The 23994-nt window shown below is 37.8% G+C and overlaps 1 protein-coding gene across 2 annotated transcripts in view; it reads right to left on the bottom strand.

The window, feature by feature from the left end:
- Window positions 1–23994, bottom strand: part of LOC124170493 — a 63535-nt gene that overhangs the window by 9735 nt on the left and 29806 nt on the right. For both annotated transcript variants that reach the window (XM_046549245.1, XM_046549244.1), the window contains exons 9-15: window positions 17401–17576; window positions 17162–17309; window positions 15723–15824; window positions 13874–13973; window positions 9595–9740; window positions 5082–5264; window positions 4629–4738 (exon numbers count right to left, since the gene is read on the bottom strand). In XM_046549245.1, the coding sequence (XP_046405201.1) occupies window positions 4629–4738; window positions 5082–5264; window positions 9595–9740; window positions 13874–13973; window positions 15723–15824; window positions 17162–17309; window positions 17401–17576 (965 nt within the window). The remainder of the gene's footprint in view (window positions 1–4628; window positions 4739–5081; window positions 5265–9594; window positions 9741–13873; window positions 13974–15722; window positions 15825–17161; window positions 17310–17400; window positions 17577–23994) is intronic.

Genomic DNA, 23994 nt, shown 5'->3' with positions numbered 1-23994 from the left:
CCACGAGGCACCAATAAATGTTGCAAAAATAATAAGGAGTTTAAATGTAAGAAAGGTATACAGTAACAGGTCTGGCTGATAGTGATCAATATTGATTGGTAAACTTATCACATTATTTAAATTTATCTCATTTTCATAAGCTCCATGAAATAAAAACATTATTCTCTGCTCAAATGTGATAGCATCTGGCTTAGACCTTCAATTGTATCACAAGCAAAGCATTCCTGCACATTAGGGTAGGCAAAAAAATGCTATTTTTTTTTAGGGGATCAAATTTGCACAAAGTCGAAAGATTACGGACCAATATCAGTCTCTCAGGTAACATTTTTTTTCCCAAAATCATGTAATATTAACCACTACCGCCATACTTTTGAATTTAAAACATGGCAAATATTCAGGGAGAATTTTAAAACAAAGATATTGTAACCAGTGCCGTTTGCCTGATTACATTTGGACGTGGGAGATGGGAGTGCGACGGTAAAGGAAGGCCGTTTTTTGGTTAGATATATGTTCGTCTGTATGTGTGAGTGAGTGTAAGAGGGTTTTGAGTGTGTGACATGAGTCAGTTGGGTCCCCATTTGATGTTTCCCCATTTTCTTCCCCACAAAAATGTGAAATTCTCTCCCCTTCCCTCCATAAGTGTGCCAATCAGACGGTCAAGAAGAAGAAGAACGTGGTTTCCCCCCCCCTCCCCCGTGTCCTTGGTGAAGTAACCGTCCATCCCCACGTGCATCATTCCTTTTTCTTTTTTTCCCCCTGATCCCCCCCCCCCTGGTGATCCCTCCCCTCAAAGACTATATAACGTGGTGTACCTAAGAAAAAGAGCTTCTTCTTTTTTTTGGCCTTTCCACGTAAGCAAAACGCTCCTAAGAGTAGGCGGAGTGTGGGAGACGGCATGAGAAACGAAGTGGATGGACAGATCCTGAGAGAGAGAAAGAGGATGCTAGATACGAGTAGGAGTTTGTACGGTAGACTCGTTGGTACCAAGGAAAGGATCGCCCAACTGTTGCCAAGAGATCATCTCCCACCCGTGAACCTGCCAGAGAGGGTGCAGGGCAGCCTACGCCGTGGAACGGAATCGCCACCATCAACAGATCGAGAGCCCCAAAAATTCAACAAATTTTAAGAGAAAAACCCACGAAATCCCCCAAAAGAACAGAAGAGAACTCCTACCCCACCAAGTCAAGAAGAGAATTCACTAAAAAGGTTTATGAAGTTCCCTCGCACAAGTAGAGAAGATGACAGTATTACCCCTATTACAGTGTGAACTTCAGTGCAGCATTTATTTTGTTGTTTTATATTTCCATTCCCCCCCCCCTTTTCTTTTTTGCTTCTTTTTTTTTTGTTGTTCCCTTTTCTTGTGGTTTTCGTATGGGTTATGAATGTGAAAAACGTGTAACATGATTTTTTTTTGGTCTAGGTTAAGGACTTAAATTTTTCTATTGTGGATATTTGAGAGGCTGCAGCTTAGTGAATTATGCATTATATTTCATTGAAATCCAAGGAAAAGAAGTTAATTGTTCCTTTTGTTATCGACTTGATTGTATTTGTAAATGATCATATTTAAAAACATATTAAATTTATGTTGAGTGAACTATGCAGTCGAACGGCTTTCTTTATCCGAACGCTCCTATCTCCGGTCTCGTCATACCTAAATTTTCCCCTCCTTCCCCTTCCCAAACCCCATTCCCTCGCCTGAGGTGCATGGGATATCCCCGCTACACCTCTGCCCTCCCCTTTTGCCCTCCAATTCCCCTTTCCCTGAATGTGCCCCGAAGGCTGGTCGCCGATCACCCGATTAATAGGGGGAAGACGGGCGACACGTCATCACGAGGGGTTACAATATACAAAGACATAGATGCATAAAGACATGCATAGTCATTTTAACTGAGGTCATTTTAGTAGAGGCCAATAAAAACTAAAACTTAAAGCATTGTATTAATGAAGCTTTAAGTTCATTAAATGAAATCTCTGGTTTAGTAATGCTTGTGAATGACCAACAAATTTAGAAAAAATTAAAAAAGGTATGGTACTTTTTCACACATTTTTTAAGACGACCGGTTTCAGCCAAATAAACAACAAAATAATAACAAAAATAACGATTTCTGTACCTGAGGATGTCGCCCCTGCGATAAAACCGGCCGTCTTAAATAAACTGCGTGAAAAAGTAGCATACCTTTTTAATTGTTTACGATGGATTTTCACAAAGTTAAGCCTGAAACCATCGTGTTTAACAAATTTAGAGTAAGCTGCCGACATACCCCTCAAAATGTCTAGCAAACACATGGCATCACTTAACATTTTGCCTTTTGTAAGCCAAATGCATGGTAAATTAAATATTTTTTCTGATGTTTCGACATTATATGTGTTTCAATGATCCCAAGGAAGAAAATAATCATTATAATTAAACCTTTACAATTGTCGCAAAATTTATAACTTTAGGGTAGTTAGAACAATTAGATTTTGAAAAACTTTCGCATTTGAGACCCCGATACCAATCTGCAATTTTTCTGCGATGGGCACTACAATCCTGAAAAAGATCTTCTTCAGCCCACCTTTCTACTCAGTAGTACTGACATAAAATGGCTCAGAGGTGTGTTTCATTACCATAAATGGAAAAAATTTAACAATAGGGTAGTTTCCTTCATCAAAGAAAACGAAAGGCATTGATTGCGATTCGTTACCCACCATTAGTGTATTCATAATACACAAATTATTTGGTTTTTGAAATACCGGTTTAGACGAATGGCAAGGGTCAAATTTTATCCTCATTTGAAAAAGGCCAGATTGGCGCCCATGCGAATCCACTCCGCATGACGTCACAAGGACCTAGTTTCTACACGAGAGGATAGGAGTTATACATCGTCTGAGGTTACCAATGCATGCATGAGGCACAGAGCTCAGGGAAACATGTCTTAATAATCACCTATTAAAACTGGCTAAGGTCGGAAAGTTTTCTTCGTTTGATAAGGTATTAATAAACCTTTTTTAAGCCAAGCGCTACCATCCAGCAAGGTATTCAGCTATCCGCTAGCATCCTGCGACGTATCAGCGCTAAGCCTCGCCTCAAGGTCACCTCACCGGGCTGGAGGGGAAACCAGAAATACGACGTACGGAGATATTTCCCGGCATTCATACTTAAGCGTCGCGTTTTCGCGCGCTTGAAAATTTTCACTTTTCATTTAATCGCGAAAAATAGATGTTGTCATTTAAAAATCTAAAAGCGTGAAATACGTACTCCAGGAGTTAATAATCTTTCGATTAAAGCAGTAAAAAAATAATAGGAAACCACCCTAATATTATCACTGCCCCTAAAATTGATTATATGAATGAAGATATAAAATTACAAATACAACTAACTATTAAATCAATAAAAAATTATATAAGGGATCATTTCAACCTTAACTGTTTTAAACCTTTCCATTATAGAAACTGAAAGAATAAACTTTGTTATGTTCACTAAAATATTTGAAAAAGTGCGACCTTCCAACATAACATAGTCACATCGTCAGGTATAACTATGTTATGAAAACAGGTGATTAACCTGATGATGTATCTATGTTATGAAACTCAGTGGTGCTTTTCAAATATATAAGTGAACCCAACAAAGTTTATTATTTCATTTTCTATAGTAAAAATGATTTTAAAACAAAGAATTTCCAAAGACAACCTCTATTTACAAGGAGCCACTTTAGCTCTGGGTAAGGGACTTTAATCCCCAAAACTCCTCTCTGACTGAACCCTTGAGCCTGCATGTTGGAAAACCTGCATTCAGTAGACCCTTGATAATACGAACAACATTATTTCGAAGTTCTCGTTTTTACAAAGAACATCGTTAGTCCCGACGAAAAGCCTAATCTAATCTGCTGTAAAACGACCATGACGACGACAATTCACGACCAATAAAGGTGACACAGCCACACACATCAGATGCCGTATTTCTCCGAATATAGTCCCCCTCTGAATATAGTCCCCCCCTAATTTTGAGGCTTCAGTTTCGGGAAAAGTTTAAAAAATGTGTTCGAATATTGTCCACCCCCCTTTACTTTTACCTTGGGCATTTTTGGAAAAAAAAGGGGGGACTACATTCAGACATATACGGTATATCCATTACTCCCCAGCAAAACACACACCTCATAGACATTAAAATATGTTGCTGTAACATGGTTTTTCATCACCCTCACTCTCACTCAACGATTCAACAGAAAGGTAGGCATAGGTGAGGGTAAAAACTCACCCTGAACAATCTGACCTTTAAATGTATAAAAATTGACATGATTTTTGTAGTATGTAGACTTCACAACCCTTAGTACATTTTTTGAGGCTGAAATCAAGAATCAAGGAAATATTACAAAACAATCCACACCCTACTAGAAGTGAGCCAGGGCAAAATTAGGTCTGCCAAAACCAAGTGCTCTCTGAAGAGGTGCCCTATACTCAAGTAGGACTTCCAAGGCAACACATCCATAGAATCTAAGATGGAAACCATTCCAACCATGATCCAAGCACTGAAGTAAGTGCTCATACTATTTTGAGGACATGATAAAAACAATTAAGGGATAGCACACTTCAAGTTTCAAATCAATAAATTTTCTTTAAAAATTCTTCATGCATTACATTCTAAATACCTTTTAGACGAATGAAGATTTTCAGCTTGGAATTCCAAAAACTGTTTATTATTGTGAGTGAGACTAAAGGCTACCCCATTCTCAGCTTCTTCTTGCTTCATATTTTCCAACTGGAAAAAGGAGCCACATGAGAGTAACAAATTCAGGTAAAAATACTATGCATTGAGCAGTTAGCTTTTTTTCTATCTTGCAAGAAATATTACATTAACAAAACTTTGCAGATTCATTACAAACATATAGCTCAACAAGATTCTAAAATTTGAGATCTATCATAGATGATTATGAAGCAATGATTGAATTGCTCCAAAGGAAATAGATCTGCTGGAAAAGAGCACTGCCTGCTTATACAAGAATGTATGCAAGCTAGGACTTTAATGTCTCATTAAATTTAAATTCAAGGGAAAAAATAAACTAACAGAAAAATGAGTTCAATCAAATATGCTGGAGGCTTACCTCACACGGAATGGACACTTGACAGCCCAGAATTGGAATACTTTCCAATGCCACTATATCTTCTGAAGCTTTGTAAATATATAAAACTTGATCTTTCAGAACAAACCACATTTTCTTCCAAGATTTTCGATTGCGGTACTGTAACCATCCCGACATCTGTGAACCAGTGTCATTAGCACAAACCTGTAAAGAAGAATGAAGCATATGATGGCAAAAAAGCACATCCACAAATCATTATTTCTTAACAGAGGATGTAAGAGAAATATTCAATCGGAAAAAAGTGACATATTTTCACTTCAGCAGGGATTTAAATCAATTCCCCTTATTTATCCATTTGGAAAGAAAATGGCAGGGTGAAAGAAAACCTCAAGTGTTTAGAAAGAATAACTAAAGTAAGTAGAGAGCAATATTTAATTTTTCAAATAAAGCATATAAATAATCCACCATTAGCTGAAAACATAACCACCACACCACCATAAACACTATCTTTGCAAAAAAGCGAGGCATTCCCCAGGGTCCCAGTTGAGTTAGTCCAGATGAAAGGTAGCAAATGCCTAAACCAATACCTCAATTTCTATTTAAAAGCTTGTCACTTCAATCTTAGCTAGGCTTATACTTTAGCAGCTATTATCAAAATAATATAACTACAAGATATCTTCCCACCAATACCAAAAAATTCAGGGAAACCATGTGCTACAGCATATTCCAAAGAATCCATGAAAGGATAATACAAGAATCAGATTATGCATGATTATCAAACTATTTTGAGTATGTACTGGTTAAGGCCAATAAATATGCTACAAGGGGGTCTATGATTTATCTAAAGATAAGAGTGGCTGTGAATAAAGATTTGCTTTCAGGGGAAGAGAAGATACACATTAGTTTCCAAATTCTTTAAACTAGGCACCAATAGTTTTCACAACACTTCAACTTGCCGTGATGAACATAAATTGTCTGATACACTACTGTAGGAAAAAAAAAGACTGCTAAATCACCTAATCCCCACTAGCAGCTTTCTCTAGCTGAAGAAATAAGACAATGCATTTTATTACAGAGCTAAGACACGCGTAGCAAAGTTTTCAGGTTGACCTCCACATCGTTTCATCTTCATAGCGACTGTTTCGCCGGCATTGGAGCTGGCGTCTTCAGGTTTGAAGTGTTTGATGCAGATTTTTGCCCATCTTATATAGGCCTTGGTTTGGGCTAGGTGCGTTCTGATTGGTCCATTTGGGTAAGATTCTCTTCCAGGTATTTGAGAGCGAATAGCTGTCCTCCCTGTTGAATGTAAATGTTTTCATTATTTCAATAGCCTCTCGTATGAGTCGGGGAAAGTAATGCTTTTCTCTAGCGATGATTTTTGTATTTCCAAAGTCCACATGGTCTGTTGGTCCTTCCCATACATGCTCAGCGATGGCAGATAACCGAAACTGTCTCTTTTTGGTGGCCCTTAGGTGCTCTTGCATTCTGCATTTCATGGCTCTTGATGTTTGGCCAATGTATGAGTCTACGCAAGAGCACTTAACTTCATATATGTATTCTGCTTTGGGTATTCATGGTCGCGAAGAAAGAGAAGAAGCGCAAACAACAAACAATGTGGACTTTGGAAATGCAAAAATCATCGCTAGAGAAAAGCATTACTTTCCCCAACTCATATGAGAGGCTATCGAAATAACGAAAACATCCACATTCAACAGGGAGGACAGCTATTCGCTCTCAAACACCTGGAAGAGACTTTTACCCAAACGGACCAATCAGAATGCACCTAGCCCAAACCAAGGCCTATATAAGATGGGCAAAAACCTGCATCAAACACTTCGAACCTGAAGATGCCAGCTGCAACGCCGGCGAAACTGTCGTCATGAAGATGAAACGACGCAGAGGTTAACCCGAAAACCTTGCTATGCATGCTGCACCACCCCCCAAAAGTCTCCATCAACAGAGCTAAGACATGTTACGTGAATAAGTATATACATATGAATGCGGGGCACGCATACACTATATAAGAACTGGGGCAGCTGTAATACACCATTTTATGACTTTCAAATATCATATCACATAAATGCATCATATAAAAATATCATATAAAATCATCATACTGATTGGTGAATGGATTCATTTAAAAAGTCTCTTTAAGGCTCAACTCAGTACTTCAGTGACTCAAGGTAGAGAAATGAACTCAGAAAGACCACCTGATCAGTAGAATTACAGCTCAGGATAGATTTATATAACAGTTGTGCACAGAGATGAAAACTGAAAAGACATAAAACAGAAGCAGATTTTCACGACCTCCTAATATCAATTTTTTACAAATCCATTGATAATTTTCTTTTTCTTTGTAAACCAGTAGACAGAATTGCCTTAAGAAAATAATGGTACCTCTATATGATTAAAACATGTCTAAGTTGTGAATTATCTGTGTCTACCGTGAATTTTTAAGTGTACTACATTAAATTTACATGAATATAACAACAAATAGGACATAGATTGGCATATTATTATTATTGGACTCACTGTGTCTGAGAACCTTTGACAAGTTATACGCAAAGAAAATCAGGACTTTAACACAAATCTTGGATAAGGACACTACGACTCATGACTAAGGACAATGTTTTTACCATTTCTTCTTATAAACGGGATTTGAATTAAAGTATCAACAAATAATCCTTAGCATAGAGCACCATGAGAACACCAATTTCAGAGGGAAACAACATTTCAAATGAAAACAATATATTAGAGATGTGCGAATATTATCCGCGAATACTCAAATACCTCGAATACTAGAAAGTGTTCGATATGCGAGATCTAGAATAATTATGCTAAAGGTACAACCTCGAATACTTTGAATTTCGCGCCATACTCAGTCACACGCATGTCATTGGTAGTTGACTCGGAAAAATGTAGAAAACTCTAGTCGTTTAGTGCATGCAGCACCGTTTTAGGCAAGCTGACAAACTACATCAAATTCGCAGATTAGAGCGGTGAAAAGAGTTTGACGTGGGGAACCGAAAATGATCGGATGAAAAAATCCAAAAATCCCCGGTTTCCCCCACCAGAAGAACATCAGTGCCTTGGGATAGTAACTACGTGTCAAAATTCCTAAAATCTGCTACTCCCTCCATCCATCAGCCCTCGGCCCCTCCTCCAACGCTTTCCTTCTCTCCGAAATCAAACAAAAGGCCCCAGCTCATGCAGGGTTCGTATTATGAAGACCATAAATCAAAAACTTCAAAAGAAAATATCAAGTTACAGGAGAATAATTGAATCGTGTTTCACCCTTCGCTCTTTCTCCCCCACTGACCTCTTTCTGCCTACCTGCTTTGAAGTTCCCCATTTATGGAGGTCAACTGCTGCATGAGTCATCTATTAGCACAAAAGGTGTCTAACAATGACTTTTGGAAATTGATACTACACCTTTATTGGATTGAAATATTAGTAATGTGCGCATAATTTAAAAAAGAATAAGACCAAGCACGACGTATTTCTGACTCTATTTAAGCATTATATGGAAGGAAATAAATGTCAAAATATGACAGAGACTCAGCATTCTGGCAAAACTCGATATCCTTGCAGCTGAGCTTCTCAGAAGTTGACGTGGTATTTTTTCCAAAAACATATATTAAGTTACAATTTATGAGTTATGCGATAAATCTTCTCTATTGTCACAGTCACAGACGAAGGGATATTTTCTCAGGATATTTAGTTTCTCCCTGCTAGCAATTTGAATTCATCTGCTTATCTTGTGAGAACTTCCAAAGATGGACTGAAAATAATTGAAGAAGAAGACAATGTGGCGGAGAAGCGCGTGCATATTGCAAAACGCCTCGGATTGTCCGCTAGCACTTGAAAGTAGGAGAGGGAGTAGAGCGAGCTACCTGTTGAAAATAAGAAGTTGGATGAAGCCGAGTATCAGATGAGCGTGCTGCTGAAATGGTGTTTGGTAGATAAGAATGTATACATCAGACAGAAATCCATCGTAGCAGTGTAAAAGCCAAGATGGCATGCAATCATTTTTTCGCGAGGTGGTGTGTCCCCTTAGAGTATTTGAAAGATATGTTAGTTGAATCAACTATATGCCCAAATTGTTTCCATAAAATGAATGTTCCATTAATCAGATAAATTCCTGTTTGAATCCATTAAGGAAGGAAATCACAATTACTCGCCAAAATCTTGTGTTTCCTGATGCTTAGGCAACCTAGTCAAACATTCCCGCATTCATCGTTTTTTTTTCGTCCATCCCCTTGAAAAGCCATAGATCGAGGTTCCACTGCATACCTTTTTATTTATACACTCATCAAGTGAAATAGAAGAAGAAACGTACGTTTATTAAGCTTTGCGCAGTTCTAGTATTCGAGGTATTCAAATATTTGAGCCATGATTTGATACTCGAATTCGATATTCGAGTTCGAGAAATCTGCTATTTGACCCATCTCTACAATATATAATTCCTCATCTTAAGAGAGAAATTCTGAAGGAACTTACACACAACAAGCAACCATCCATCTCTTTGTCCTACCTCTTTCAGGCGCTGTGGCACAAATTTTATTCTTTTCCCAGCGGCAGGCTGCCCCAATTTTTTGAATGACGCTCGGATGCTCGCGATGGTGGCAGCATCAAGACCAAACTCAAGATCCAAAGGCTCACATGTACTCTTCTCAAAAGCTTCAAGATGAAAACAATACCAATATTCTAGCAATTGCCGGAAAGTTTCAGATTCATTATTACACATGCAAACATTTAAACATGAACCCATCACACCCATTCCGAAATAAGCTGAATCATAAGAAACGGCCAATTATGTCAGTATTTTGACAATTTCCCCAACACTCATTCTGATTCCTTTGTCTAGTCACACCAATACAATGCTTCAAGCAGGAACACTCTGTCAAAGCACACCCAAATTTTGCAACTCAACATTCAAGCTTGTTGTGAGATATTTCTAATCTGCCACATAAACAGTGGTGAAGTTCATGAATATTGCCGCAGAAAAAAAATCCCCTAAACCAGGAATTGAATCATGAACCTTTGGCTTTCTGGACCACCAGTTTCAACACTCTAGTGTCTTTACCAAGAGAAATAAGTACAAATATTTACAAAGTTTATTGCACTTATTTAACCATTAACTTGATGTTTTATTTTTTAAATTTAAGGAGACTTTAAAATTGTGAACAATTAAAGACATAAGTAATCTAGTTTCTTCCAAAATAAATTTACTTCACTCAAATTTTAAGTTAGGGCCACATAAACATTAACTATTGCACCCTGGAAGTGAAATTTTTCCTTGTGTTTCCATGATATGACCCACCTTTTCCAAGAAACGTCATTTTCAGGAAAATTCCAAGGCCATCCCGATATACCACGGCCAGTGGATAACTGAACTAAACATAACATCATTAACTCCCAAATTACAAATGAAAACATTATACATACATAGAAAATAGACACTCATTAATGCCGCCTCAACTAAAATGTCCACCACCACATTAATTTATGCTAACAAGATTTTTATGTTCTTCCATGAAACCCAGATTTACTATATTTTATTTCCAGAGAAATAACTGTGGACTAGCCAGCGGTGTACCTTAAAATAGCCACCAGCAATTACAAACAATCTGCAAAAATTACAGAGGAAAACTCATTTGCATCATCATCTCAGTCAAGGCGAATGATTTTTCCTGAGTAGAATTTTTGCACCAGTTATTTAAGTAACAATTACTAATGATATCTCAACATTAGACAAGCCATTAATAATACTAATCCTGGTACAGTAAAAACTCTTTAAAACAGATTTGATGGGACCAGAAATGGCAAAATCTTGTATGCAAGGGGGTTTGGTATACAGAGGTGCTTTGAGGTTTGCCTTGTCGCATTTGTATAGATTGAAGAGGCTAGTCACAAATTTAGAAAAAAAATGAAAATGGCACCAATTCCACTTCTTCCAGCATGCCTCCAGTTGACGGCTTCCAATGTCACATGTACACAGGAGGTCTTAACACAAGTCAATTATTTGGATAGGGGGAAAATAAGTACTTTGCTTTGTGGGTGTTTTATTTTTCATTCACCCTTAGAATCAGGAGACGCAAGGCTTCGACCCTAAACTTCAATGGGCCAGCCACATACCCTGCAGTTGTATGCAACCTGCTAGTCAAAATTATACAATTTTTTTCTTATAACTCCCAATTCCACTGTAAATTGGGAATTTTGTGTAAAACTGCCATCTGGATTTTCTTGCAGGGAAAATACTGAATACTCTAATGCTCCCTCCTTCCCCAGAGAAGATTTAAAAATGCCTTCATGAGGCATTTCTGGGCAAACTTCCAGTCAAATGCCTTTAAAACCAAAAGAGTACACATGACCAGGCATTCTTTGCATTAGGATGTCCTTGGACAACAAAATTTCTTTCCTGACCATGCTGTAGTTTATTATGTTTGGGACGGCCCTAGGACTAAAGCTGTAACTTCACAATAAGGAGGTTTTCTTTAAAAATTTTCAAGGAGGAGGTTCGTTATAAAGAGGTTTTACTATTATGTTAACCGATTTTTATGTATTATGTGGGAAAATTTTCCCAACACAGTAAGAAAATCAGTCTCCTTTATGATAGCATTTCATTCATAAGCCTGACTCATCTCTAGGGAAATAAAAACTCTTTTCATCACTTATTTTTCACTGGAGAAGTTAGACACAGAATGCCAGCATATTGGCTGTCCTGAGTGTAATTTGCTCGGGTTATTTGATTGGTAGCACATTAGACTATCCTTGCTTTATGGTTTGGAAACTTTCGTTATTTCCTCTCATACAAATAATTCACACATTTTTTCTTTATAAATACTTCCTACGCTAACACTCAGTCAAGGCTAACAATCTTCGACAATCTTCTTTGATCACACTAAGAAAGCTAACACTTTCCCAAAATCATTCAGTATGCAACCATATTTTCATGCACTTGGAAGAATATAGTACAATATACAAAGCAATGTCCATGAAAAGAAAATATAATTTGCAAACAAGGACGAATAAATGCTCACAAACACCAATAGGCAGTGCCATTCCTGGGAGATTGAAGTGAAAGACCATTCCCGTAAGAATAAAACTACCCAGAGTGGCACTTCTATTTTTTAGTCAGCATCTGTTGAGTGAGAGCAGTCCTAATCCATCCATCGTGAGCTTTGTATCACTAGTCACTCTCAAAAAGTCATAGTTAAATAAAAAAATTAATAGTAATGTCAATTACTATTAATACGTAATAAATACTGAGCTGAAATTACCACCAGCAACTAATTACAGTAAAACCTCTACTTTACGAACTCCTACTAAATGAAAAACTCCATTCAACAAACAAATGATATTGGTCCTGCTAACCACCTATGTCAACACAGGAGTGAGAAACCCTGATGAACTAAATCCTCTTATACCAAAACTCCCGATTAACGAAATGAAATTTTGGCGCCATCGAGTGAAATTCACCTCTCAGTAACCAATTTTGCCTGCTAAATTTTCATTTTCATATGAATAATTTTGTATCCATAGCCTAGGAGGGCCAATCGGAGACTTCCACTGAACAAGCAAATTAGAATCGTCATTATAAATGGTAACCATAACTTTCACTTTAACGTGTTTCCGGCAACTTACAGTGTTGACTCATGGCTAGGTCATTGGCAGTCTATCTGGAGTAAGGTGGAAATGATACCATAATAACATATTGTTTACGAAGCCCGCGAAGTGAGAGAATTATATGAAGTGAGGCTTCCTAAATGTAGCCCCTTACCCGTGACTCTCATTGTAGTTGCAGGAATTAGCATTGTATTTCCATGGTTATGAAGTATGCAAAGCTAGAACAAAGATAACGCATGCAGGCTTGCATCAATTTGTGTGCCCCTGGAATGATGCAACGTGCGAATCACCTCCAGGGAACAAACTCCCATTTAACGAAACTGCAAAATTTCGGCCTCTTGAGTTTCATTTCAGGGAGGTTTCCCTGTAATATTTTATTTAATTTGCATTCATTCAGCATATTAGCACCTACTGATTTTACCTTAAAAATACTCCGTGGTGGAGCAATCTAAAATGGTTATAAGATTATGCTATTTTATTCTGGTGATTTTTAAGGTTTACATATTGCACTACCTATTTTTTCCAATACTTTAAATTAAATGGATTCTCAATGATGTCGGAAAAGTATTAGCTTCTTTGCATATTCAAAGACTGAAGAGTGTAGATGCAGAGATGGACTCCAGTGAATCGCAGGTACTTGGTATAGTATGAGCAAGGGAGTAACAAAAAGAGGGGAAGAAGAAAAAGAGGAAGGGGGAATTTTCAGCTAGAGAGCTGAAAAGTATGTTTCAAAGGCATTATCTGACGTGCTCCAGAGCAAAGTTTGCTCATGGAGAGAGAGTTTTTTGAAAATGTCTCCATCGTACATGATGACAAAAAGAGGGATGATACAGCATGTTTGAGTTTCTACTGTCCTGAATCAGGCCCAAAAATAACATGACATCAAAATGGAAACCAATAGAACCAATTTTTCACAAACTTTTCCCCATATTGCATTTAAGTCTTGCATATTTTGCAAGATATAAATCTACGATTAGAAACTAAAAGCCTAGTTGATACATCAGCACACACAACAAGTATAAAGCAAAATTTCAAGCATATCAATCTGAGACTGCTTCAGTGTGAATAAGCTATTATCGATCCATGGAGGTTACCCTCATGTTAGAATCTCAAGTAAAAATAGAATGACCAAAGATACACCATCACCAGCACATAAAACAGCTCAAATCTCAAAATAATATTACCTTGGTGTAGACTCTCAAAGCATTCATCACAAACTCGGGCAGCTTGATATTTCATATACTGAAGCGGTGCTTTGTTGGCAGAGCACTTCCCACAGACAACCTGAGAAAATGCAATGCTATTTTAAGCATTTCAAATTCTTATTTTTAAATGATGATGATGATGATAAAACAGTGAGCAGTTATAACCTGAAGACTGGAATGATATTTTTAGTGAGCTTACATGATACAAATTTGTGATTAATTCATAACTGTTAGCACTCTCCCTGAAAGCCGTTATTAAGTGAACAGAAATCTATAGGTGGTCTATAGGTAAACCTATCGAAAACATGGATGTTTACTTTTATGCTCATTTAAGAAGACTGCAAGTTGACCTTCTAATGCCTATCAAAATTTCAATAATATTACAATCAGAAGGAAAAATAACACGGACCAAATCTAAGCTAATAAAATAACAGACAAAATATGATTTCATAAAACCCTAAAGGAATACATACACAAAGGTTTATCAACAAAATCCAAAATTTACATAATTCATTAACTTGTTTATTTTTAATACCACCAAAAACAGCACTTTATTGGACTTAGTAGATAGGGGCTTTGCAAAAAGCTAGAAATAAACATTTATGAACATCAATGCCCTGGATAGGGACAACCTACCCAGGTGGGACTCAAACCCATGACCTTTGGTTTGGCTGGCAAAGACTTTATCACCATTGCCAACACCGAGGCTGGCAAACAGGCAAATAATGCAAGCAACCATCCTTCTCACTTAGTTTGGACCTTCGATTGAGTCAACAACTATATTGGTACTGATATTTTCATAACCCAGTCACTCTCAATACTAAAAACTAATATTCAGAACATCAGAGGTATTTCAGGCTATGTCAACCAGAAAAATCTGCACTGGCCGAACACAGCCTCAATGAAAACCATTCCATTCAATGGGAAGATGTGAAGGTCTTATCCCAAGGGAAGAAATATTGGGAAAGAATTAGTTAGGAGGCCATAGCAATACGCCTATCGGAAAACATTATCAATAGAGATGGCCGTTACTCCCTGAGCAACAACTTGAAACCCATTCTGTGACGATTACGTCCTAACAAAACCAAGGAACAATCAGAGGAAAGCTGAGACCCCGACAACAGTATATAAGGCGACCACTTTCCAAGCCACAATATTCAGCCCAAATGATGAAGTATGACTCGTTCCCCGAAACATTGGCAGCCACGGAGGAGATTACCCAGCGGAGCACCCGAGCACAGACTTATATTCCTCGAAATATGTGCGTTATGAGAAATAACACCAAGAAAGTACAACATGAAATAAATTGAATTCATGGCTGATTTAAAAAGTATTACAGGTATACCACCACGGGGAAATTTGAGCTATAAGGACTCTTAATGCAAAAATATGAATTTTTATTCTTTTACCGCATATTTCACTTCCTCATTCATTATTTAACCTCATATGTATGTTACCTTTTTAACTATTACGTCATTCATACATGTTTAATGTTGTAAGGCCAAGTATCAAGGACACTTAGAAGTAACTCTTAAAACATGTCTAAGGGGGCAAAAAATTATACTATTTTAGGATGGCACAAAACTTCAGTTTCATCTGTTTCCACTAGCATGGAAACTTGTAGAAGTTACTGGGTCACTAAGCAATAACATAAATATGCAAGTCTGAAATGTTGCAACAAATCATCTAGTATATAACTAATGAAACAGCAATTCTATCCAGTCATAATAGTTTCTGTATTAGGAAGAGAACTTTTTGACCATATATAAACTCTTTGGTTGAATTTCTCAGCTTGAATTCATATACATAACACAGCTACTCTAATTACCTTTCCACAGGCTCGGCAATGGTGCCTCCTGAACGTAACTGTGAATTCAGATGTACAACTTTGGCACATAGTTACACGGCAATCTTGAATCCAAACTGGGGCCTGAAAAAATAATAGCATCCCAAGAATATCTAATAATAGGTATAAAAACTAATAGTATTGGTTATGATCACATAAATAAGAATGTTGTGTACATATTATGCATTGATTTTCTCCAACAAATACAATACAGCAAAAAAATTAACTAATAAGTTATAACCTCAATCAGCAAGATAGATTTATAGCTAGTTTTGGGTCATATGAGCTTTTGTAAACAATTTTGAATCAATTTTAAGTGTGGCCTGAGCTCAACCTCTTAGATTCCATCCAAATACCATTTACAACATGCATTAATTTTTATTACTGATTGAAATGTTCATTTAAACAATAATTCAGCTTTCCAAGAGGGCTATTGCCAATCAGGCCCACTGTTTACTTCTTAAATAAACGAATTACAATGGTGTTAGAATAGTTAGCCATTCACCTAGCACATTATTTAATTGCTTGTATCCTGTGATGTATAGTTATCCATCAAAGAATGTCACCTTATTTTCTGGTGCCCTACCCTCATTTATTTTAGAGTGGCTTGGGCTCAGTGTATTAGTTTGGATCCGAATAGCATTTTCCCACCTGTATTTTTGATAATTAGTTCATAAGATATGATCCTATAAACAATTATATAATATCAATTACTCTTTCATTCGTTGTTTTCATAGTGCCCACCCATTTTTAAAATGCACTACATAAAATCTTGTCATACGTCTCAGCAATACACATTGTTGCTGATGGTTCTTTTACTTCCCAAGTCAACCAGTCTCAAAAATCTGCTTCATTTTATCTATGTTTGAATAAATGTACATTGGCCCAAGAAAAATTCTCGTACCTTCCTATTGGCAGCCTATGTCTTCTCTGGTTAAAATGTTGGTCATGTACTGAATTGCACGCTAACAGAATAGCAAGTTATGAGTTGTTTGGTAGCCAGATGTCGTGGTACAAGATGTCTAATTTATGAAGGGTCTGTTTACTAGGTATCGATTATGGGGTGACTTCTACAAATTAGCCAGTTATGCTTGACGTGGAACCAAGGCTATGAATCACAGTAAAAAAATTTAGGATAAGAATTTGGAAGTGAAATTGCAGATGATCAAATGGCTAATAATTTATAAATGAAAACTTTTGCTTAAGAGAGCTTTTTTCCCTTACTGAAATCCACCTGTGTATTTCATCATTGGGAGGAAACGTAATAATAGACGTTCATTAAGGGAGGTTTCCTTCCACACATTATGCATTAATGATAGGGCCTGGGACTGGGGCTATGACTTTGTCATAAGATTTCTGTAAAAATTCACGATAGCAAAGGAGCATTACTGTACATAGTTGAAAGAAAAAGGATAACTTACCGCAGTTCCCAGCTGAAAATGTTCATTGCCCTTTTGATTGGCATTACTCTGAGCCAGCTTCATCTGAAGGAAAGTTTGCTGCCGTGATGTATATTCTTGTATTGCATTCTGCAATGCATTAACCCACTCATCCCTCTCCTGCGCTGAGCTGTAGACAATAATGGTAAGTTAATAAACTGCAGCATTAAGACTGATTGGTTGGCTTCACCAAACTTGCAAAATACATCACAAATACATACCTAGCAGATAATGTAAAACTTCTTGTGATGCTAATAATGCTGAATTCATTGGTATAGCCTTCAGCGATAGGTATTTCAACTTTCATTCCATTGAGTGGGAGTTCATTATTCACTTTGAGAGAGCCTGGAGCTTGAACAGATCGATCATATGCTGCATACAGAAGACAATCATTCAACTGGAATCATAACGACAATGAACAAGAGTAAAATTAGAATCAACAATTAACTTTGAGTAAATTACGAGGTGAATGAACACTTTGTAAAATCAGGAAAAAGGATTGTAAATTGGAATAATGTGTTATTATTCACATCATCCACTCCATAATACATATTATCAAATAAGTCAACATGTGGAACCTTTAAATACTAGGGGGCCAAACCAACACCACCTTGACTTAAGGCCTCAGTGTTGGTGCTCGTAAGCATGCTGACATCACTACCATTATGATGATTAGCAATATCTCCGAGCTCCCTTACCCATTGTTGATTTTGTTGAAACCCCTCGCAATGCTGTCATTTTTGTGATGAATTGATCCTCTAAGGCGGTTAGTTGGAATAAATGTAAGTGGTGTTGATTGCAACATAGAAAATTTCAAAGGTAATTTAAGTGCTTCACTTATAAAACTGTTTTATATTGTTTTCAAAGAGTGAAATGGCATTTGCTCCATAAGTGTTAATGTGACGCATGCCAAACTGTAAAGGAAACTACAAAATTAGATGGAAAGTAAATATGTTTAGCTTTCCTAATTCTGTCAATGAAGGACTCTCCACAGTACAGACTAAAGGTGGGACATCATCCTACTGATGACTATTTTCTGCTAATTCAGAAAGAATTTGTAACAAATGATAAAGTAAGGATTTTATGGGCATAGCCATGGGTAGATACTCAAAATTACATGGGTCATGATGCCATCATTTAAAACATTACCCTCAATAAGAAACACTATGGGGCCCTTTTAGGTCTTACTACTTGATGCAACAGACACAAAATAAAAATATTTAGATTAATAATACAGTAGAAGCCCAATTTTATGAGTGCTCATAATCCCTCGGAAATTACTCGCAAAACCAAGCACTCATTGTATCCAAAGGTGTTGAATAAACCCACCGAAGTCCCATAATCCTTCGTATTTACAGTTTTTCTTTTGTCTCCATGGTATTTAAGGAAGTTAAACAGGTAAAGATTCCTTATCAGGCACATTCTGGTTAGTATCAAAAGAAATAAACAGGGGATTTTCAATCATATAAAATATTAATTCCCCCAGTTTCGGAATCGATATATTTGGTACGCGGTGGAAGTTTTTGGATAATTATAGGAATTTATTAAGACGATAATATCAGTTTTCGAATGTTAACAAGTAAATCCGTCAGTTGGAAAATAGGCCGAAACATTCACTGAAATATGGCATGATTTGGTGGTCGAAGATAATTCTCCTGGCAGTTTCTATTAGTCAAATTCAATAACCTCTCTCAAAGTAAATACCTCAGTCAATTGGGGGTGCCTTCACAGCTCTGCCTTGCAAGAACAAATGAAAGGTAAAAAGCATCGGCTCCTAAAAATCGGCCCAGTAGAATATCATCTTATGATTTCGAGACAAACGCAAAATATATACACATGCTGTTTTGTGCATTTTCACACAATTTCATTTCTTAAAATATTCTTCTTAACTATAAATAGCATTGGAAGTTAACATGGCGACCATAAAGTTCCTAATCATGTATGTGGTGATGACCCTTGCCTATTCATTACTATGACCTTTAAGTTTTATTTCCTTTCCCTGAATATATGAAAAATATCAAATGAAATATGCCAGGTGAACATGAGTAATGTGAAAAGTTATCAGGAAGATATATTTATGAAAACTGTAGCTCAAACAGATTGCTCCAGCCAAGTTATTTAAATAGCTTCAACTGCGCAGATCATGAGGGCACAATTATAAATTATAAATAGGAATTTAAACAACCGTAGTCACCAGGAAGGAGCTCTCACGTTGCATTTAGCTTGTGATACCATTGACGGGTATGTGTTATGCTAATCTATGCACCTAAGTGATTGTAACCTCATAAAGGGTTAACATTTGTCTTACGTTTCGGAAAGATACATAATGTCTATGCTTAAAACTTTAAAATCAATAGTGAATAGTGGAAATTAATAACATACATCACTCCTGTTAGAGCCACTCCTACTTATTTGTACACCTAAGCTTCCCATAAACAAATATTAATTCAAAATCGCCGGCATACTGCCGCCTTCACGCAGAGACAGGGCGAGATTTTTCTGTGATGACGCAGCCAGCTGGCGACATGACGTTATCAATTGTCAAAGACAGGCTCTGATTGGCTCGCAAGCCACGGCGTACTGTGAAGGCACCCTGGGTATCACGACAAATTTCATGCAAGTACTGCCATCTCCAGGGCCCACGTGATATGAAAAATGATAATTACCCGTGAAATTAGGAATAACCAAAGAACGGGGGCACGTACTCCCCCTGACTCTAACAAAAATAAACAAAATTTTTTGCACGTTGTCATTACATTAATGTAATATTGAAATATACATCACCCCATACCATGCAGCAACAGGCAGCATTTCTCTAGCTTTCCATTAGTTTAAAGTCAATGTAAGGGCGCGGATCTAACTATGACAATGTTGCGCTTTCCACTTACATAACACGGGAAGAGATGGAGGGGGTTTCACTACAATGTAAGTTGCCACGCTCAGGACGTAGCCCACAATGACGAAGCCCGCCAAAAAGGAAGGGAGGGGGAACTAACCATCTCCCACTGTCATCTTCCTCCCATTCCCCTCCCACTGATAATTGAGCCTAACAAAAGAAGACCGTAAAATAGGAGCGCGCGGAGCGTACTCAAGGTCATAAATCACACACAAGTCATTCCTTTTTGTACATACACCCATGTCTCGTATAGCGCAATTTCCATTAGCGCAATTTCGATATAGCGCAAATACATTCCTCGGGGAAACATTGCAACGCAGTGTAGCCTAATCAAAAATCTTAAACGCTCTCGTGATAAAACGTGAACTTGCGCGAAGTACAAACGAAACTTCTATCATTTTACGCATATTAATGTTATTGCTTGCCTCAAAGCTTCTTTTTTGTTTATATATTAATCGAAATCTATTGCTGTGCAATGGCCAAAAGTATTACTCGTCATTGGGTCCAGATAGCCGGCTTACCGAAGTAATTTATCTCGCCTCCTTAACAGAATGATAATAAATAATTTAGATCGTTAATTAAGCGTGAGGCTAGTGGAAATGATTTTTTTTCAGCAATACGGTTTGAGACGTATTTTTGCCGTCATAGGTTATCGGGCGATTGACTTCCAGGTAGGGTCTACGCCAAAGCCTTCAAGGTCATCGGTATTCACGGGGGAGAAATGGAGCGGTGGCCGAGTTGCGCATGAATAGCATCAACACATAAAAGGGTCCGCTATAGAGTCTCAAACACAATGGCTTCGTTCCCTCCCCGCAGTCGTAGGCCTTCTGCGTCTCAGGAATACAGTTCAGCAGTGGAAGGTGATTTAGATAGAGCCATACAGAGTAAAAACCAAGAGAATATGGCAAAAAATAGGAATGCGTGTAGAAAAATCAAGAATTTATCAATAAAAACTATAAACCTAGAAGAGGAATTGAAAGAGGTCAATTGCTTTGAAAATGGAGAGCGTCAAAGCGATATTGCGCGGAAGTTTAAACGTACGATGCCTTATTCAGAATAAAGACGAAGTTAAAACATCAGTGACCTCAGCCGCACCAACTTCAACCAAGCGGTCTACACATACGGAAAGTTCATAGAGAATCAGTACAAAAAGACGGGAGTGGTAATCGCTCAGAGACATTTAGTGAAAGCTCCGGTTGGTTCCAGCATTTAAACGGCAAGCAGGTATTTTCAGTGCGGCGATATCAGGTGAATATGCAAGTGTTGATAGCGCAGTCACCGCAACATTTTCTGATGAACTCCAAGCTGTGATTGAAAGTGGCTCCTTTCCCCCTCAACCAGTTTTTAGTGTTGACGAGACGATATTGTTTTGGAAAAGAATGCAATCTCGTTCATTCATTTTCAGGGAAGGAAAACCTGGGTCAGGTTTCAAGGCATTTAAAGACTGTTTCACGTAGCTGCTAATGACTCGGAGGACTTCAAATTAAAATGATTTATCATTCATAAACTCCGCTAGCTATGAAATGGCATTCGAAGTAGCATTTTCCTGTCATTTCGATGAGCGACAAAAGGGCCTGGGTGACACAATAGTTGTTTTTAGACTAGTTTGAAAAATCGTCAACTGCCGGCAACGCATTACGATCCCCTGAGATAGCAGATGTTAGCCCACCCGCACGACAGGAGGGAATTTCAAAAGCACGTAAGAATTTTTTTTAACGTGAATAAAAGTCTTTGAATGCGTGCATACTATCTTTAAAGATGTTTTAAACTATAAAAATGTATATAAATAATGTTTTCTAAGGCTTTTTATGGGAATATAGATGTTTTAGAGGAAATTCAATACCCAAGACCTATCCTACCAGGAACGCATCCCTATCTTCCCAATGATAAAACGCTCTCGTATAACGCAAATTTGTATAGCGCAAAGACCCTGAGGAATGCATCCCTTGTGCTATACGAGACATGGGTGTATAGTTCTGATTTAAGCCAGAACCGGAACCAGAAAAAGTCTCATATGTGAGGTTTTACGGTAAATGAGCATGAAATCTTTTTCAATCGCATCAGATATTTGTTTCCCTGATTCAATTACTCATTTGGAGGCAAGAAAATGAAGCCTAATAATCTTATTTACTCACAAGCAACACCACAGATGACGTGTTACCTTAAGAGAAACAACGTTGCATTCCTGAACGATGTTTCCCATGGTTGAACCAAATTGTTGAATCGCCTGCATTTCTGGCACTAAGATTACTTCTGTTACCCCGGAGAAATTTTGGAATGGTGATACTAAATGCTCGCAGAGAAGCTATTTTCGAAATTATTCTCATTAAAAGCAGTTTTCAGGATATCAGTTTAACCACCTGCAGACAAACAAAGATTGGGGATTGAAGAAATAAGATATCTGAGGATAGTCATCCAAATTAACCCCATTAACAGGGAGCAAAATTTCGCCAATACATCACAAAGGCTTTACACCCTGTGGGCCTGGGTTCAAGTCCTGGCAGTAGCAGAAACTTATCAGAGATGGCCCTATCCCTACTTGAGTGTAATGTGGAGGGCACTTCCAGTGCACCACTCTGTCCATCAGATGGGACATGAAGTCCTGGTCGCTTTTGAGCTTATCATTACAACCTGGCTAATGCCAACATAGGGTTCCTATCCCGCCAGCCCTTACTTCATGGCGCTAATGACCCCAGTTGTTGGTTACCTCCAAATAGCATACCATAGATAATACTCACAGTACCCGGGATATTCAGAAATTCAGATTTTTCCGGGGTTTAGCTCACTTTTTTTTAAGTGAGCTATTTACATAACCGCGCAACTACCGTCATGCCGCCAGTGATAAGTAAAAAAATGATTAATAGTCTGGAACAATTTTCCCACTTTATAATTTTTACGCATTAAAAAAGCATTTTCCCGTGAAATTTTAGCATTAGTAGATTGAATCTGCCGGGTATAGCTTCTTTGTGGGCATTCTTCTGCGAATTCAGCGCCGGGACCTTTGACTCACAAGCCGTGTGACTCATCTTCACGTAATATTTTGCTTCCTCATATCTGATAACAACACCGGACACTTTATGTATTTCGATTTAATGGTACTAAGCCATTCCTGAGTTTAAAGGGACTGCCTTATCATTCAAGTCTTGAATTTTACTTCAGTGATTACATGACGATTGACGACGTGAGTTATTTTCTGAGGGCATTAACTCCCATTCCATTAAAAATAAATCCTTGCCACCAAGCAGAGTTAAGCTAATAGCTATCCAAGTTCCAACCATGTTGCATTTAAACCCACTGACAATGATATTCAAATTGAGTCAGTTCTGATGAGTGCGCCGCGCAAGCAACTTTCCCTCACCTCCATTCGTCCCGCAGATGTGGGGTTAGCCCGCGGAATGAGGCAATGCATGCTGCTTTTAAACTTAGTCCATACTAGAAGTACGACTATCTTTTTTGGATCACCTTGGAAGCCAAAATTTTGGCACAGGAGGATTTTTAACGACTCATTCCGCCGTTATATTTCGCTGGGGCGACGGAAAACATAGCATTGGCAAAATTCTAGAAAACCTTCCGTTAGGGATAGATATTCTGTAGTTCGTAATTTTGGATTAACAACCATCTACTGTAATTACAATAAATATGTTAAAAACAGCGTCGAATAATAAGCAAAAGGTGATAATGTTAATTTCTCCAGCGATCATCTGTCTTAATCAAAAGTAGTTACGTACGCATGCATGGCGATTGCCGTGTGTTTTAGGTTTCGATATCCTTCTACGGCGAATTTGAACTATGAGCGACATTCACGTTCGTAAAGGAGCCTGAAATATTACTGAGAGGGCGTACGGGGAAGCAATAATGAGATTCGCGATATTTTTAGTTTCACGTTCAACAGCGCGACGTTATATCAACCGTTCCTGTA

Source organism: Ischnura elegans, chromosome X, assembly GCF_921293095.1.
Source record: "Ischnura elegans chromosome X, ioIscEleg1.1, whole genome shotgun sequence".
NCBI lineage: Eukaryota > Metazoa > Arthropoda > Insecta > Odonata > Coenagrionidae > Ischnura > Ischnura elegans.
The sequence above is the reverse complement of the archived record's forward strand: the minus strand, read 5'-3'. Positions and strand labels throughout refer to the sequence as shown.